The sequence below is a fragment of the Narcine bancroftii genome, chromosome 1 (genome assembly GCF_036971445.1).
Source record: "Narcine bancroftii isolate sNarBan1 chromosome 1, sNarBan1.hap1, whole genome shotgun sequence".
Lineage (NCBI taxonomy): Eukaryota > Metazoa > Chordata > Chondrichthyes > Torpediniformes > Narcinidae > Narcine > Narcine bancroftii.
Window position 1 is genome coordinate 233,050,774 of NC_091469.1, and position 18,249 is coordinate 233,069,022.

Genomic DNA, 18,249 nt, shown 5'->3' on the forward strand with positions numbered 1-18,249 from the left:
CTCCTGAGCATAAAAGCCCTGCAAAAGGTAATGGACATAGCCCAGGACATCACAGCCAAATCCCTTCCCAATATTGAGAACACTGCCATCAGAAACCAGCAATCATCAAGGATCCACACCTCCCAGAACACGTTCTGTTCTCGCTGCTGCCATCAGAAAAGAGGTATAGGAACCACAAGACTTGCACTACCAGGTTCAGGAACAGCTGCTACCCCTCCACCATCTGACTCCTCCATGACAAACTCACGGACTCATTTAAGGACTCTTACTTTTGCACTTAGTTTTTTTTTCTGATTTCTATTGCACAGTCAGTTGTTTACATTAGTTTATTTGTTCACGTGTAGATTGTGTACAGTTTTTTTTTGCTCTAGCAATGTGGTAATTCTGCCTTGCCATGAGGAAAAATAATCTCAGGGTTGCATATGATATGACAATATCTGACAATAAATCTGACACCTGAGAATCTGAGGTGAGTCGGGTTGCACTGAGGGCCTGACCAGGGCACTTGATGGAGGTGAGATGGTTTGTCAGTGCAAGGAAGATGTGATGAGGCCTGACCGGGATATTTGCATGGAGGTGAGTTGGATATTGCCGAGCACCTGATAGGATACTTGGATGGAGGTGAGTCTGGTTGCTCCGAGAATCCGGCCAGGACACCGGGATGAAGAGCTGATCAAAGCCACTCGTAGCTAGGACAGCTCACCCAAAGTGTCTCCCTATCCATGCCTAGTAAGTCTTTATTTTTATTAATATTAAGTATATTAGTACAGCTTTATCTGTAAACCTGGGGGAGGGCAGGTTAATTATGACAGCAGCACAGTTAGTATAGAGGCCAGTGCAATGCTGTTACAGTGCCAGCCAGCGACCAGGGTTTGAATTTAAATTTTATAAGTTGCAGGACCTACTTGATTAAACCTTGCAGAATTAAAGACTACAATTTTTCTAATTATATTTTGCACTGTCTTCTCTTTTGAATGGTGTATTTTTAATGCAGATGTATTAGTCAGGCATTGTAAGAGTGAGTCTCAGTCAACTGGAAAATTCACAGATCCAATTATTCGTGATCCCCATAGATGCCAGGTAATATACACCAACCATTTTATTTGCCTAATTCCCTTTAGGATTCTACTCAAAGTTTATGGGTCCCTTGCCTGTGAAGCTGTCAAGTTTAGTTGGTTTCTTCCATACTTCTTCCGACTGCATAAAATACAGTAAAAAAACATTGTGATTTCAGTTGGTGGCCCCCTTTAAATGTGCCCCTAGGTGGGGGAGCCATTTGGCCCCTGTTGAGAATGACTGATGGAGTATACACGATTTATGTCAACTTTTGCCTGTTGAAAACGCAGAGTCGACATGAGCATTGCCCAGTGTCCCCAATAATAGGAGAAAGAGAAGAAAAAGAAACTCCCTTCAGAGACGCTGTGGTCCATGGATTCACCTCCCGCACGACTGCAGCATCACAGATTCCTCCTCAATCCATTGGCAACTGGAGTGCCAGATCCAATCCTCTGAAATGATCAGGAAGCTTTCAGTGCCCGAGGCCACTTGGGAGCCCTTCTTGCTCTCAGCACCATCTCAAATCCTGGTTCGAACCTGGTTCCCATGAACAAGTCTCCAGCAGTCTCTTGTGAGTCTTTCGACTGCAAGTTGGCAGCACCCTGTTTGCATCTTGACTGAAAGTTACCTGTAGCCTGCGTGGGTCCTTCAGCTGCTGAGCACCTCGCTGGTCTGCTGCCACGGTCACCTTCCTGTTGGGCCATCTCCCAGGATTCTCCTTCTCAGCTGGAGGTTGTTACCCTATGTCTAGTGCCCTGCGCCAGTTTGCTACTCTGTTGGAGTCTGCAACCCCTCATAGTTCGCTAGCCGGAATGGGTGCCACTATCTTGGGCACAGACTGCCGTGGTTACAGGATGCTTTATATAAAAAAAACTCTTGGCTTCTCTGACAGGCTGTTTAAAGTCTGAATGGGATTGTCAGCATCACAACAGGGTGGGAGCCTGTTAGAGCACTGTTGCCGTTACCTCAGTTCCGGCAGCATTGCACTTTTTTTTAACCAGGGTTGTGCGATTAAATTGTAGAGGAAACCACATGGCTGATCGATTAATGATGGCAAACAGAGGAACATGTGAATTGGAAGAAATGCCCAGCCAATCCACAGATGCTCAAATGAAAGGATCTATTTAACCTCAGATATTTGGCTAGCAAGGTGGATCATATTGACTTGGAATTGAAATCTGTGGCAGGACTGGCAGGAATTGCTTCATATTTTGTTTGGGAGGGAGGGGATCATTTTGTACAGTATGGAATGTCAGGAAAGCAGTGAGTAAATTTAGGATGGTAGAAAATCAAGGGAGCAGATGCTGCAATAGACCTTGTTAGTGTTCAGATTGATTCTGATGTGTTTTCAAATGTTGCTGATGTGAATTATATAACAGTTTTAACTCATGTAAAAATCGAATTTTCTAGACTTTTTTTAAATGCTACATTTATGGGGTTGGCTACTACATGGATACTACTTTTGAGGGGCTGATAGGATCCAAAATACTGTATCAGTACCAGAAGTCCAAATGATCTCTAAATGAATGAAGATCAAAAATGCAGTGAATTAAAGTAATAATGGAGTCTGCGTATCAAAACACACATCCTACCATACACGACTTATGTCAAGTTATAAAAACCATAAGAGTAAAACACAAAAATCTGCGATTAAAAACACAAAGGCGCAGTGGGAGGGAGGTTGGGAAGAAAGGGGAGCTTAAAGGAGGAAATGGGGTTAAGTAGGGAGATATGTGAGGGGAGAGGAAAAGTTGAGGAGTGATGCCGCGTGGTGATGAACCTGTGGGATCCAGCAGTGGAGGTATCCAAGGTATCAGCCTTGCTGAGGTTGATTTTGGTAGCAGGGGAGGTTTGGACCACAGTAAGTATCTGTGTCATAAGAGGTGTTGGAAGCTCCAGTCTGTGGGTGGCCTGGATCAGGAGGGAAATCTGCATCATGGGCATTGAGAGTTCTTGCCTGCGAGGGGGCACAAGGCTAGGGTTGACTTTTACATGAGATGTATGGAAAATTCCAGATTATTTTTCCCCCAAAAATAGGGGGTCAACTTTTCCATGAGATCAACTTTTACACGAGTATTTACAGAAGATGAAAGATGGCCCTTGGAGAAAGGGGCAGAGTTATCAGAAAATCAGAATTAATGCACTAGAAATATTGCCATTCCTTGGCAGAACATTTGAGTGTGACTATTATTGTATTACTGTAGATTATATCCCATGTTTCTATTATTAATATTTATTTTTAATACATGTTTGCTAGACACATATAAAAGTTCTATATATCTGTGTACATGTTTCATTTGTCTATACGCGTGTTTGCAATGTTGCACCATTAACTGGAGAACTGGTTCATTGGGTTCTGAAACAATCGGTTGATAAATAGAGTAGATGAGAATATCCCATCTGGATACCCTCCAACCAGATGGCATTAACATAAATTTCTCTGGTATCTGTTAGTGCAACCCCATCCCAATCTATCCCGAGGTGCCAATTCCTGCCCCACATCTCCTGTCCATATCCAATTAACACCTTTTGGCTATTGTTCTGTAATCCTCCCTCTATCCTTTAATTTAATTCAGGCGCCTGCTTGCTTTTCACTCGTACCTCGAAGGGCTCAGGTCCAAAATATCGGATATCTATCTTTACCTCCTGCTGTTCCTCCAGCATTTCTGTATTTTTAGATGAGAATAAACGCATCTGAGTTAATTCCCCACTGGCCTGATTGCTGATAGTTTGAGGAGAAAACATATAGTTTAGAAAATTTCATGTCATAAATTATATTATTTGACTTAAACTGTTTTTCCAGGGTCTTAATATTGTTCCTAAAATTCCTTTACTATGCACTTGCAACAATAAATTGTAATTATAAAGCAGCCTGAACATGGCTGGAGAAGCTTCAAAGGAACATTATGAAACTAAAATTGATACTAAAGAAATATTATGATAGCAAACCAAAGAAGAGATAAAAGATTTTAAGCATTTTAAGAGGAACATAGAAGTGGAGAAGAGATAAAATTGAGGAAATGTACATTGGGTTTAGGTCCTTGATAGTTAAAGGTGCAATCAGTAAATTAATTTCTTCCAATCAATGATTATTTTTTTCACACCCAATATATTTTATTCAGATTCACAACAAAGGTCACAGGTGTGGTTTCAGAGTTAGCTTAGACTAAATTGGCAGAGTATTTGTGTTGACCTTTTAAATTCCTCAACACCAAATCCACTAATGTAATAAGATTTGCTCGAGCAAAAAAAAGTAGATATGTCTCCCACCCATAAGTATTCCATTCACTTTGCAATATATGTAAATCAGTTTCTGTTACATGACAGAAGCAAAAGACTCCATCTTTAAGCAGGCTAATATGTTTTGGTCATATTCATTCTGTAGAGTGTATCTTGCTGTTTTTGCATAAAGGTTATCAGTTTAATTTACTTTGGTTGCAAACTGTGCCTTGCTTTACTTTGAGGTGCAGTTACTAGGTAATGGTGCTGTTCCTAAAGAGCAAATCAGCAAAGTTCTTTTCATCAATTTGGGTTAAAATGGCAATAATGCCTTCCTTTTAGAAGAGTTATATCTCACAATTTTTCAAAATTGGCACCCAGAAGTTAACAATGAACTATCCTCATGATGGGATCTGAACTCTGTCTTAGACAGGTGAATCTCAGAAGGCAAACTCACTTCACAGTAGTCTGGTTGCAAACATTTTTTTCTGGTGTCCAGACTTGGGAGCAGATACATTCTGAGTCTGCTGGGTCTCAGCAAAGTCATTGTAATATCAACTCCTTTTCCTCGCAAATGCTGCCTCATTTTGTCGTTAGCAATTTGTATTCTATCGCAAGCAGAACTTGTCTCCTGCAAGGCTGAATTTTTGATGGCTTTATTGTTCCTATTTCTTTGAAGGGATGGCTGAGAAGTCCAGTCATTCAACACGTGTCTTTATAACTACTGTATATGTAGTATATGTATATGCCAAGGCAAATAGCGCCTTTGGAAGACTACACAAAAGAGTCTGGAAAAACAACCAACTGAAAAACCTCACAAAGATAAGCGTATACAGAGCCGTTGTCATACCCACACTCCTGTTCGGCTCCGAATCATGGGTCCTCTACCGGCACCACCTACGGCTCCTAGAACGCTTCCACCAGCGTTGTCTCCGCTCCATCGTCTACATCCATTGGAGCGCTTTCATCCCTAACGTCGAAGTACTCGAGATGGCAGAGGTCAACAGCATCGAGTCCACGCTGCTGAAGATCCAGCTGCGCTGGATGGGTCACGTCTCCAGAATGGAGGACCATCGCCTTCCCAAGATCGTGTTATATGGCGAGCTTTCCACTGGCCACCGTGACAGAGGTGCACCAAAGAAAAGGTACAAGGACTGCCTAAAGAAATCTCTTGGTGCCTGCCACATTGACCACTGCCAGTGGGCTGATAACGCCTCAAACCGTGCATCTTGGCGCCTCACAGTTTGGCGGGCAGCAACCTCCTTTGAAGAAGACCGCAGAGCCCACCTCACTGACAAAAGGCAAAGGAGGAAAAACCCAACACCCAACCCCAACCAACCAATTTTCCCCTGCAGCCGCTGCAACCGTGTCTGCCTGTCCCACATCGGACTTGTCAGCCACAAACGAGCCTGCAGCTGACGTGGACTTTTTACCCCCTCCATAAATCTTCGTCTGCGAAGCCAAGCCAAAGATATGTAGTAGTTGACCTTTGATGGCTGAAAGAAATGACATCCAAACTTGCTTTTCTGTCACTTCATTTCTCTCTGATCCAAAACTTAATTGTGTATATTTGAAATAGAAAAATAAATATTTTGCTGAAATATTTGACAATTTCAAGGTGACATCCATCAATAGCTGTTGCAGTTTAAGCTACAAGAGAAGTAATATTTTTAGTACTTTTATTCATTTGTTGGAAAGCAGTGAAGGCAATCACAAGGGATTATTGCCCAAGTGTTTCTCATTCAGTTGAAGCTGAAACCAGTTGTGAGTGAAAAGGGTACTTGTGATGAGGAAGAGCAGTTATTTCTTAAATTTTACTTTAAAAATATTTGTATGAATTTTTCAGTGAGGGAATGATACATTACCAGAGAACGTTATTTGAATGCCAAACTTGTTGATGTGCATTAGTTGAATGAAAAGGTTCCCAGTGAACTAGTCAGCATCTTAGCCAGTGTTTCAGTCAATACCTCCATAGGTTTTGTGCCAGAGTATTTAGAGGTGGTTTGGGATGATTGTTGGAGCAGGTTGCACACAAATATTTTAAAATACAGAATTTTTGCAGGACTTTTGCAGAGTGCTATTTTGTAAAAGGCAACAAAGTAGCAACTGGTCTGGAAGAGCATGTGATCTTTGCAGGCAGAGGCAGAACAGCTTTGCTCTCAGAGAGGGAGGAGTGAGAGAGAGGAGAGGGAGACAGAAACTTTGGTTTCAGAGAGACAAGTTGGCAAACTTTGGAAGACTGCCTGGTCGAAGGAGAAGACTGGCTGTCTGAAAGGAACTCTGTGGTGACCTGAAAGAAAGAGGATCACCAGGAGAATCCTGAAGGGGGCACAATTTGTCAGCAGGACTGATTAAAAAGGAATCAGATGTGGATGTCCTGGAACAAAAGGAATCACTCTCTGAAAACCAACAAGAACCCTCCTGAGTGGCAACCATTTGCCTGTTAAGCACCAAAGCCTTGTGAACTTTATTAATGCTAACTTCTGTGCACAGTTCAAGAATTGCCTGCAACCAGTGAGATTGGACTGTGAACCAAAGAACTTCTCTACACTTATATACACATTATACACATGTGCGCTTAGAATTAGAGTGGGGTTAAGTAAGTTGATAGTAATAAATTAAAGTTTGATTCTTTTTTCAAGTGCAAAGATAATTAAAAGCAACTTTTGTTCAAGTAACCCTTTGTCATGATGCATATCTATTGCTGCTGGGTTTTGGGGTCCTCTGGACTCAGTAACAGTTTCTTAACTGGTTAGTTGTCTGTTGATGTTATTATGAACTCCTGTTTCAGTTAGTGTGACTATCACTTTAAGGGCTAGTACAGGCTGCAACCATTCACAGAATTGGAAAGACTGGGTGGCAATAGATAGTACAGGCAGTACCCAAATTTGGTTTGGAGGGAAGAAAGGTCAATATGTTGTTTTTTCCAGGGACATAGGTGGTGAGAGACTCATGTGGGTGGAACACTAAAAGTAAGAGCACTTCATGACCAGCAGTCAACTCATTGAACAATGAGCAGGAATGGCTATTTGGCAGATTCTCCCTGACAGGGCAATTATTAAACCCCACCGTGACCAAAGGAAAGGACACTTTGACCCGTACCTTGGATTTGGAAGCAGGAGAATTGATGCATCAGATCATGACCAAAGTAATGGTCATTTTGGTTGACCTGTACGAAACATTGTGGAAGTCATGAGTTTTGTTTCCCCTACACAAGGAAAAGGGAAGTTGTGAAAACCATTCCTACTAAAGGCTATTTCTTTGGAAGCAACTCGACAAGGATTTGAGTTTTTGACAGTCCAGTCACTCAGTCTCTCCCATTTTCTTTGTGATTACTTCTGTGCATTAGTTGAAAAGTCTGTGTTTTGACAATGGATTTTTAAGACTGAACTTTGGAATGACTTTCCAGAATTGTGCCTAAGCTATAATGGTCTGGGTCGCGCAAGCTATGCCTAAGCTGTAATGGTCTGGGTTGTGCATTCGCACACGCATGCACATATTTAGATTTGATTTCACTAATGTGTTGTAATATTAGTAGTTATTAATAAATATAGTGTTTTAAGAGAAAAAATAATAAACACTGCCTTGGAGCATTTCCATTGCTGCTGGTCTGCGACAGAACTATGTTGATAACAAGTTTGTTGATATGCATGAGAATTTGTTGCTATGTTCATGTATAAGTGCCTGCACTCTAAAAGCAGTTCATTATCTGTGAAGTACTTTGGGATTTTCTCCCAAGTGGGATGAAATTGTATGACTCCTCAATTAATATGCAATGAAAGTCTAAGTTAGGAAAAAGTATTTCTTTTGAAAATATGAATGCAAATGTTCGGGGGAGTTGGCCATGAAATACGTACCAACAGCTCTGTTAATTAGGATGTGGAACAAATTCTAACTTTTTTTTCTCCTTTTGCTTAGGTCCAACAAAACGCTATATGATATTGTTTCCCTTCGACCACTTCCTGCCGATTATCAGTCTACTGCTGCAATGATTCCTGGAGCATGTCAGCAAGAAGGTTTTTATCAAAAAGAAAATTTCTAGAAATGCATTTAAATTCTACTTTTGCTTAATATGTGCATGCTACTCCATCAGATGACTCAAACTTCATCTATGGAAGAAATTCTAATGTTAATTGTTCTTTTGGATTGTATTAAAGAAAATGTAATTGATGTGAAAGTTTATTTTGCATCATACTTTTTCATTACCTGAATACTTTTTAAGTTTTTGATGTGTTGGTATTTAACATTATTTTGATATTTATCAATGACATAAAACACTTTTTTTAGATCTGGAGATGTCAGACAGTGAAACAGAAGTGGAAGGCCAGATGATAGAATATGATTCATGTGAACAGCTCGGAGAGCAGTTGGTTACGCTCTCTTTGCTTCCAGAATCACGCTGGAAAAATCTTCTCAATCTGGATATTATTAAGGTTGCAAATAATTTGCTTTCATAATCTAAATTTTCTTGAATGAATGTTTTAAGAACATTGATAGTGGTATTACGTGAAAATGGTTTTGTCAGTAGTGTCATTGATTTCTGTCCAATATGTTTTTTTTTGTTTTTTTTTTCACTTTTTTTTTTAAATTTTTTATTTTTCACACCATAAATCACATTAGCCATGATATACACTATTTCTTTTTCACACATATACAGTGACTTTTTCTCCCCCCCCCCCTTTCCTCCCAAACCACCCCCCCACCGCCCCCTCTCATCCATTTTAGGTATACAATCTAGGTTGCATTAACCCAGTCAGACAATGTTGTCATTCAACAAAATTACACCAGAAATTCTACTGAGTCCATTCTTTTCTTTCCTTCTCCTTCCATCAACTTAGGTAATGTTTGTCCCCGGTAGGTTTTCGCTATTGTATTTAATGTAAGGCTCCTATACTTGTTCGAATATTTCAATATTATTTCTTAACCTATATGTTATTTTTTCTAATGGAATACATTTATTCATTTAAATTTAGTAGTTTCTTCCTTTTAATTTGGTTATGTATTCCATTAATATTTAAAGACCTTTGTGACATATGAAAAGTGAAATCTTTTCTGGGGGAGGCGGGGTGGGGGGAAATAGCGGTCACTGCAAAATCAGTTGATGCTTGCGAGTGGATTCGCAAATCCAAATGGAGAGGGGAGATGTGGTTGTCCGACAAGGGATAAAGGACAACTCAGGAGGTGAAGGGGAGATTGGGGATAAATAAGATAGAAATAGGAGAATAAGGAAAATGTTGGATGTTGTAGGAATGTTGTCTTATAAAGAGTTGAAAATAAGAAAACAGAAATGGAAAAGGAGGAAAGGTAATGATGGAAAAACGGAAAGAGAAGATAAACAAAATATAAAAGGGCTACGCTGAACTATATGTCTTTAAATATTAATGGAATACATAACCAAATTAAAAGGAAGATTTCTGTCCAATATGTTGTTGAAGGATATTCCATTATTAGGTCTTGTTGATTCACATGGTTTAAACTGATAACTAAATTTGTTCAATTCTATTTTTGAGTTTTGTCCAATAATTGTAAGCCCTACTATAGTTTCCTCCACTTTAATTGGAAAATTAGGATGATGTATCAAATTAAAATTGTGGGTTTGTATTTAATGAAGAGTTAAACGAGCACTCACCTGTGCGAAGTTTGATAATTACTAGTCGAGCAGTGGGAGTTGGTGAGTCAAGGTGAGATCTCATCCGCGCATGCGCGGCCATTCCTTTACAGCCCAGAAGGGAGAAGCCACTGAACTTAAATGCGCTAAATTAAACGAACCAACCATAACATGAACCTGTGACTGAACATGTTTATTGCAACCACGACATCTTTATCCATAAACAAAAGAGGGGAAGGGAAAGGTGGGCATGTTGACTCACCAACCTCGAATAATAGTCAAACTTCACACAGGTAAGTTCTCGTTTAACTCATTATTTTTCACAATGTACGTTGGTTAGCCACCGTGAGAGTTTGTAGCTCAGTGGCTTATCCCCTTTGGGTAGTCCGACAGACCATAATCAGTTCAATGGGCCCCCTTCCCGCGGTCTTGTTCAATCTGCCGCGTGTAGGATGGAAGCTGTGAAACTCGGCCCCTTTGAGTTTAAAGGTTTATTGTAGAACCTATTAAAGGTTCTCTCTTTGCTCCATCCTGCCTGGCGAAGGATATCCCATATGGGGACCTCAGTTCTATTGGCTGCCGAGGTCGCTCCTGCTCTAGTTGAATGGGACCCAAACTGAGGAATATCCACTCCAGCCACTCTCGTGACCTCCTGCAGCCATCTGGCCAATGTCTGGGAGGTAGCCCGCTGATGTGGTTTCTTATAGCATATAAAGAGGGTTTTTCTCATTTAGTCTAATATGTTTTGTACATACAACATATCTTTTTAAACAATCCAACACACATAATCTTTCATCTTCCCATATGCATACAATGAAAATTCTGTCCCAATTCTCCCTTGCCTGTTATGTTTCAAAATATCTGTAACTTGAATGGTTACATAGTCCTTCTCCCAACGAATATAGTCCATATGAATGTGAGACAAAGTTTGTACCCTCTGGGCTGATGTCAGGGCCACCAGCATTATCAGCTTATGGGACAGGCTATGTAAATCCAAACTGGAAGTTGGTGACAGTAGCCTTAGATAGTCCAAAACAATCTTTATGTCCCAAATTTCCTTACGTCAGGGTACCGGAGGATGCAAGTGGAGGACTCCTTTCATAAATCTTTTGATCAGGGGATGGTTCATCATCTCATGCTCAGAGTTCTGGAGCATCAAGAAAGCCAGTGCACTCTGCTGTATTCACCGTGCTGTAGCTGGCCCCTGCATGTAAAACATATCGGTTAGAAAGTTCAGTACACCTCTGATAGAGGCTGACTGTTCATTCAGTCCGATTTGGGCACAGTACTTTTTCCTTTTCCCCATATAGGGAGCACACTGTTTTTGTGTAGACTTTCTCCAAGATGCCCGCAGGATGTCCAGAGTTCTAGGTTGCAGAATGTTTATGTCGATCTTCGCTCTCTGATCCTGCAACCTAACAGACTTAAGTGAGACAATGGATGAGATATCTTGTCACCGGCTGGATTAGCAGACCTCTGCTTTTCGTAAATATCAATGGAGTTTGGGAACCAACATTGGGAAGGCCAATGAGGCACTACCAGCAATACTGTGGCACTGTCTTCCTGTATCTTATTCAGGTACTTCACCACCAAGGCAAATGGGGGAAATGTATAAAAGTTAAATTTTGGCCAGTCTAGGGTAAAGGTGTCAATGCCCTCAGCTTGGGGATCCGGCAGACAGGACATGAACCTCGGAATCTGGGCATTAAGCCTGGATGCAAACAAATCAATCTCCGGCATTCCAAAGGTGTCTGCTAGCTGTTTAAAATATTTCTTATCAAGAGTCCACTCAGTGCTACCATTGAATTTCCTGGACATCAGGTCCTCCTGTGTGTTGATCCGACCCGGCAGGTAGGCAACAGTAACCCAGATGCTCCTCTGAGTACACCAGCGCTAAGTCTCAATGTCTAACTTGTTACAGGAAGGAGATTTAAGACCTCCCATATTATTGAGGTAGGCCCTGCTGAAGTGTTATCCAACCTCAGCAGTACATGAATGTCAGCTTCCCTCGCACAGAAAGACTTTAGTGCTAGAAACCCTGCTAGCGTTTCCAAATAATTAATGCCTGATTTAAAGGCCTCCCTGAGCTCTATGTCTGTCCATCTGACCCCAGTAGAGACCTTTAGATTCGTGGCTCTCCAACCTTCGCCACTGGTGTCTGACCTGATCTCCAGATCCACCTTTCTGAGCTTGATCCTCGTGTAAGCCTGCATGATGTGGTTGATCCACCATACCAGGTAGTTACCCCCATGGGCCTTTCAAAGTATCCCCTGCTGCCTTAAGAGCAGGTATTTTGTCCCTTTCCAGGAACCTATAATTTAGTAGGCCACGTTTTACCACCAGCAAAGCTGCCATCAGTTTCCCAATCAACCTGGCCACCTTTCTTATGGAGGGACGACACTCTGTCATGAGCCCTCTGCAGGCAGTCCTGATCTCTGCCGCTTTATGCTTTAGCAGGGTAAGTCTCGTCTTCTGTATCAGCGATGAAGCTGAGGAATGTTGACCTCTTGGTAGGCACCAACACTGATTTCTCTGGATGTATGAGAAACTCCACATGGCTTAATAATCTCAAAGTGGCTTCTTCTGACCTTTTTCTTTCCTCGAACGATCTGCCCATGATAAGGGTATTGTCCAGGTAACCCATTACCATGTGCCCCTCTTTCTTGAGCTTGGCAAACACCGACTTCAGTAACTTGGTAAATGCCCTGGGTGCCGAGCTCAGCCCATTTGGCAAAGCCTTATACTGCCATAGCTCTCCGTTCCAGGAAAATTTTAAGAATAATATGTCTTGCAAATCTATTGCGGCCATGTAATAGCCCTTACGTAACATTAGCAACACAGAAAATGTTATCCATTTTTAAATGCTTGTACAAGACCTATTCGTTAAGATCCGATAGATCCAGTATCACTCTTGTGCCGCCACTTCTTTTGGAACACGTGAAAATGTTTGATACTCATGCTTTTCATGGCTACAATGTTCAATGACGTTTTTCCTTTACACTGCCATGATCTCGGCATGTATAGCCTCCATCAGTTGTGATCTGCACATATATACCCTTATCGGAGGGGATTTCTGTGGATCAAATTTGATTTTATACCCCTTCACTGTCTGCCAAATAGAAGCATCAGTGGTAATATTACAACATCTATCATAGAATAGTGTAAATTGACCACCAACTTTTAAAGTCTTATAATTATTGAGAGTACTCAACTGTAAATGCGTAGTGTTCATTTCCTCGATCCGCCTCATCTGGGGCCACCTCCACGAAGCACTTTGAGCGGGAAAATTCTGCTGCTGCTGTCTCCACGGAGGACATTGCCCTAAAAAAAGGCCTGCTGGCTGTAGCTGCTTGGAGTGGGAAAACCGCCTCGGATAACCTGCTTATATTCTCCCGCATACCTACAATAGGGATGAAACATAACAGGTTCTCTGGCCTGTGCTTTCGGACCTCTGACCATTGCCAGCTGCTGCCTTCTGGTGCTCATTCAAATCTTTCACCTGTTTGCTGAGATCGTCACCAAATAGAAATTTCGTTACAGGGTTAGATGGTCTGCACAAATGAGCATATCTTGCATTTAGTTCGGGCTTGATCAGCTCCTTCCTGAAGGCATTCAGTTCATAGTTTGCATGGGATAACAGCCCTAGAGCATTTTGTTGGGTCTCCAATTAATCGTGTGAGTGTGTTTGTGCGAATGCAGTGATACCTTTAACCATTGACCCCTGTAGTCTTTGTAATTTCATTCTTTTCCCCTTATGGGGACCTTAAAATTGTCCCATATTGCAGGGTTTACCTAAGGCACCCCCAACAGAGGGCAGTTAACAGGGCAGGGGCACTTCATGATGGATTCTTCTAGTACCGTCTCCTGAAAAGCACTCAACACCATATGTTATAGACCCTGTAATATCATCCTCTAGTGGCTGGCCTATACCCCTCGGTACTGCAGACTTGGCGGGATTAGATGGTGTATTCTCCTCCTGACTGGCCTGAACAGTGTATGGGGATTTGAGTGACTCTGCCTCCATTACTAGCCCTTCATCTTTCCATGTATAATCATTAATGTCCTCCCCCTGCTCTGATGGCGTAGGAAACCTGCTCACCATGACCGTCATCAGTTCCTCCAATTTGTCCAGATGATTTCCAATTTCGTCGCTGGTCGAGGCCTCTGCTCTCAGGCCCCAATCGAGTGCAGCCAGCCTCGGGCCCAACCTTCAATGAAGGTAGGCCACTGCCGCCTGATCCCACCCCCAACGGAGGTTGATCGGTTTTGCTGCTCCTCAGCTGGGCCCACTGGATTTTTGGCACTAATGAAGATCTATGGGGGCTCTTCTTGGAGGCCTTTCTCCTCAGGCTCTTGCTGCCTTGCCTCTGCCCCAGCCCCTTAACGGGACCCGGGAACCACCCGCTGGTTGTCCCGATCCTTTTCTGGTACACCTCTGGCTCCAGAGGACTACATTGGGACCTCCCCTCATCGGGACCTGGGGACCTCCCATCGGCAGTCCTGGAGGTTTTACTGCTCCCCTCCTCCAGAGGGCTCGTTTGGTTGGGGGGGGTGTTTTGATTCCATTTTGTGGATTGCACTCCTGTGATAACCCTCAGGGCTCTGCTCCTGCAGGCCCACTAATTTAGTGCTTTTTTGGGGGTCGCTCTACTGCGATTCCCCACTGATGCAGCGCTTTTGCTCCCGTGCCAAAAACGCGTGCTGTTCCTCTCAAGTCAACGGATGTAATGGCTGCGCATGCGCGAATGGAATCTCACATTGCTGAACCGATGTACATTGCGAAGAATAAAGAAAAATCTAAATTTTAAAATCATACTTTGAGCATCAGTGGTATTTTCATCACTTATGATTTTATTTGATTGATTTACAGAAAAGGAACAAACCCAAGGAACCACCTAAAGTGCCCAAATCTGCTCCTTTCTTCATTCCAACAATTTCTGGCCTTGTGCCTCAGTTTGCTGCTGTAGAACAACAAGCTGTTGAGGAGCAGGTATATGTAAAACACACTTGGATTGATATCTACTTGTTGTTGTTGTTGTTCGTCCTTCGTAGTTGAAGATGACCCTGGCTTCAAAGTCGAATGGAAGATTGGTGGCTGTGGGTTCGGAGGTTACTGGTGAGGTCAATTCGGGCCCTGAAGGCTCGCCCACATGTGGGTGGGTGTTGTCGTGGCAGTGGATGCTGCTCGGGCCTTGTGCACAGCACGCTTTCGTTGCGCCTTGATAAGGGGCCTAACTTCAGCTGCATGGGCTCCTGTGGTGATCTTGCTGCGCCAAGATATACATTTACAGTGATGCTAAAGACTTGTTTTGAGAGCTGAGCATTTTTCCAATTAATATTTGTTTTCCTACTTTGGAGATGTTACAACAGTGGAAGACACCATTTGCAAGGACCAAATGGGAGAGAAGTATAAAAAATGCAGGAAAAAACTGAAGAAAATTTATTTACTCAGGAAAATGACACAGTCTAGAAGAGTGAGGCAAACAGTAAGGTAAAGTAAGAACCAATGCAGATTAAAGAGGAGCAGGTGCTTACTATCTTGTAGCGGATAAAGGTAGATAAATCCCCAGGGCCTGATAAGATATTTGCTCGGACCTTGAGGGAGGCTAGTGCAGAAATTGCAGGGCCATGGCAAATATATTTAAAATGTCCTTGGCCATAGGTGAGGATTAGAGGGTAGCTCATGTTGTTCATTGTTCAAAAAATCCTCTAAAAGTAACAGAAAATTCTAGGCTGGTATCCGTAGTAGTTAAGTTATTAGAAAATGTTCAAAGGGATTGGTTATTCAAGTATTTGGATAGTAAGGGACCGATTAAGGCCGGCAACGTGTCTTTGTTTGGGGTAAGTCGTGTGTAACAGATCTTGTAGAGTTTTTTGAGGAGGTTACCAGGAAAGTTGATGAAGGCTGTCAATGTCTGGATGGAATTGAGTCAGGCCTTTGGCAAGGTCCCTCTGGTGAGTCTGGTATCAGTAGTAGTTAAGTTATTAGAAAATGTTCAAAGGGATTGGTTATACAAGTATTTGGATAGTAAGGGACCGATTAAGGCTGGCAACGTGTCTTTGTTTGGGGTAAGTCGTGTGTAACAGATCTTGTAGAGTTTTTTGAGGAGGTTACCAGGAAGGTTGATGAAGGCTGTCAATGTCTGGATGGAATTGAGTCAGGCCTTTGGCAAGATCCCACATGGGAGATTAGTCAGGAATGTTCAGTCACTTGATATTCATGGTGAGGTTAGTTACTGACTTTGACTTTGTGGGAGAAGCCAGTGAGTGCCTCTCACTGGAGGCATGTGATCACTGGTTTGCCTTACGCCCCACTTGGGATTCTACTCAAAGATTATGGGCCAACTTCTCTATGAAGTAGTCAAGTTTTGGTTTCCTTTGTACTTCTCTCCTACCAACTACTTTAAAAAAAAATTGTGTTGTGTGAGGTGAAAAGAAAACAAGACTTTTATTAAATGTGCTGTGGCCTCCAGGTTGCCCATAGGACCCCTGTTGTAAATGGCTGATCTATATCAATGACCTAGATAATAATATGATAAATTGGATCAGCAAGTTTGCAGATGATGCAAAGATTTGAGGTGTAGTGGACACCGAGGAAGACTTTCAAGGCTTGCAGAGGGATCTGGACGAGATAAAGCATGTAGAGGTTTATAATATGAGGAGCATGGATAAGGTCGTCATAGGTTATTTTTTAACCAGGGCCAGGGAATCTAATAGAGAGTATACACACCAGCTGCCAGTAAAAGTGCTAGAAGTAGGGATGACTGTAATGTTTAAAACCTACTTAAAAAGTACATGGATTGGAAAGACTTGGAGGGATATGGGCTGAGTGCAAGCAAATGGGACTAACTTGATAGACATGAACAAGTAGAGCTGAAGGGCCCTGTTTCCATTCTGTAGAACTCAGCAGTTAATGCAGCCTCTATAGGAGTTAAAGCTATCCAACCAATGTTTCAAACCTGAGTCCTTCAAGCTGTGAACAAAAAGCCTGCAAGTGCCCAGGGGAAGAGCACAGACGAACAGGCAAAATGCCATAATTGGAACTGGATAGGGGGTAGGGGGACAGGAGAGAAAGGTGAGAATTGATTAGGGTAGGGGGTATGGCTCTAGGAATACAGAGGTGGAGGAAAAACTCTCCTCTCTTCAAAGTGAGTTTTGTGATGGCCTCTCACTGCTCCCTCTGCACTCCTTTGCTACTCGCATGGACTCACCTAGAACTCTAGCTGTCTTTCCCTCTCTCTTTGCAGACATTTTCACTCTGTTATAGATGAATTTAAATCTATATCTGTTCAATAAAAGGATAATTTCTATATTTAATTTAATGTAAAATGAATATATACAATGCAAAAATTAATGAAGCAATGTAAATTTCTCTTACTATTTTCACTTAATCATTTGCTTTTTCAGTCCAAAGTGGTAAACCTAGGGGTATTGGCACAAAAAACAGAATTGCACATGCAGCTAGAAGATGCTCTAAATACCAACAATTGTAAGTATTGCTATATAGAAATTATTCAAAAAAATAAAATGTGTAATACTCTTCATGGATTATATGTGCAGAAATAATGTGTTGGTTGGTTCTGAATATGATATGAATTTAACATACAAATGAAAATGTGGTAAAGATAGTTGAAGTGTATTCTGCCATCATCTCAAGCCTACTGCACATTGTTGTCACTTTTTTTTTTACAATTAGGCTGTTTGTTTATCTCCCATTTCTACATAATTGGTAAGATGTTTCTTGTTCCATTCCAAGAACTGTTGTATCACATTTAATTGTCAAACCCCTAAATCAAATACTTGTTAGGAAATACTAATTTTACTCTTTTTTTTGATTTGTATCACTAACATTTTAACAATTAGTGGAGGCACTCTTAAAGATGTAGGGTCTTATGGCATGGGAACAGGCCAACAACCCAAGCTCCCAGTGCCCATGGTCTCATGAACTGCCAGACTGGCACCACCTACAAATTGGATGAACAACACCATATCTCCCATCTGGGCACCGTCAAACTGGGATGGCACTAACATCAACTTCCCTGGTTCTCGTTAAAACCTCACCAACTTATCTTGGTGTTCCTATCTTCTTTCCTCCAGTTCAGTCTTTCTCTTCTCTTTTCCCTCTCTCCCCTTTCACAGAACCAAAATCAATTTTCACCTTTCCTCTTATATCCAATGAACACCTTTTGTTTGTTTGTCTGGACTCCTCCCTCTCCCATTCTTCCTTCTTTCTCTCCCATTCTTTATTCAGATAACTGCCTCTGTCTTATACCTTAAAGAAGGTCTCTGGCCCAAAACATCGGTAATGTATCTTTACCTCCTATGGATGCTGCAAGACTGGCTGAGGTCCTTCAGCATTTACTGTG

The 18,249-nt window shown here is 41.9% G+C and overlaps 1 protein-coding gene across 1 annotated transcript in view; it reads left to right on the forward strand.

The window, feature by feature from the left end:
• The window catches only part of wdr36 (WD repeat domain 36), a 129,752-nt gene that overhangs the window by 98,452 nt on the left and 13,051 nt on the right, over nt 1-18,249 (forward strand). The window contains exons 18-21 of the mRNA XM_069892753.1: nt 8,194-8,291; nt 8,563-8,708; nt 14,754-14,873; nt 17,291-17,372. Of these exons, the coding sequence (XP_069748854.1) occupies nt 8,194-8,291; nt 8,563-8,708; nt 14,754-14,873; nt 17,291-17,372 (446 nt within the window). The remainder of the gene's footprint in view (nt 1-8,193; nt 8,292-8,562; nt 8,709-14,753; nt 14,874-17,290; nt 17,373-18,249) is intronic.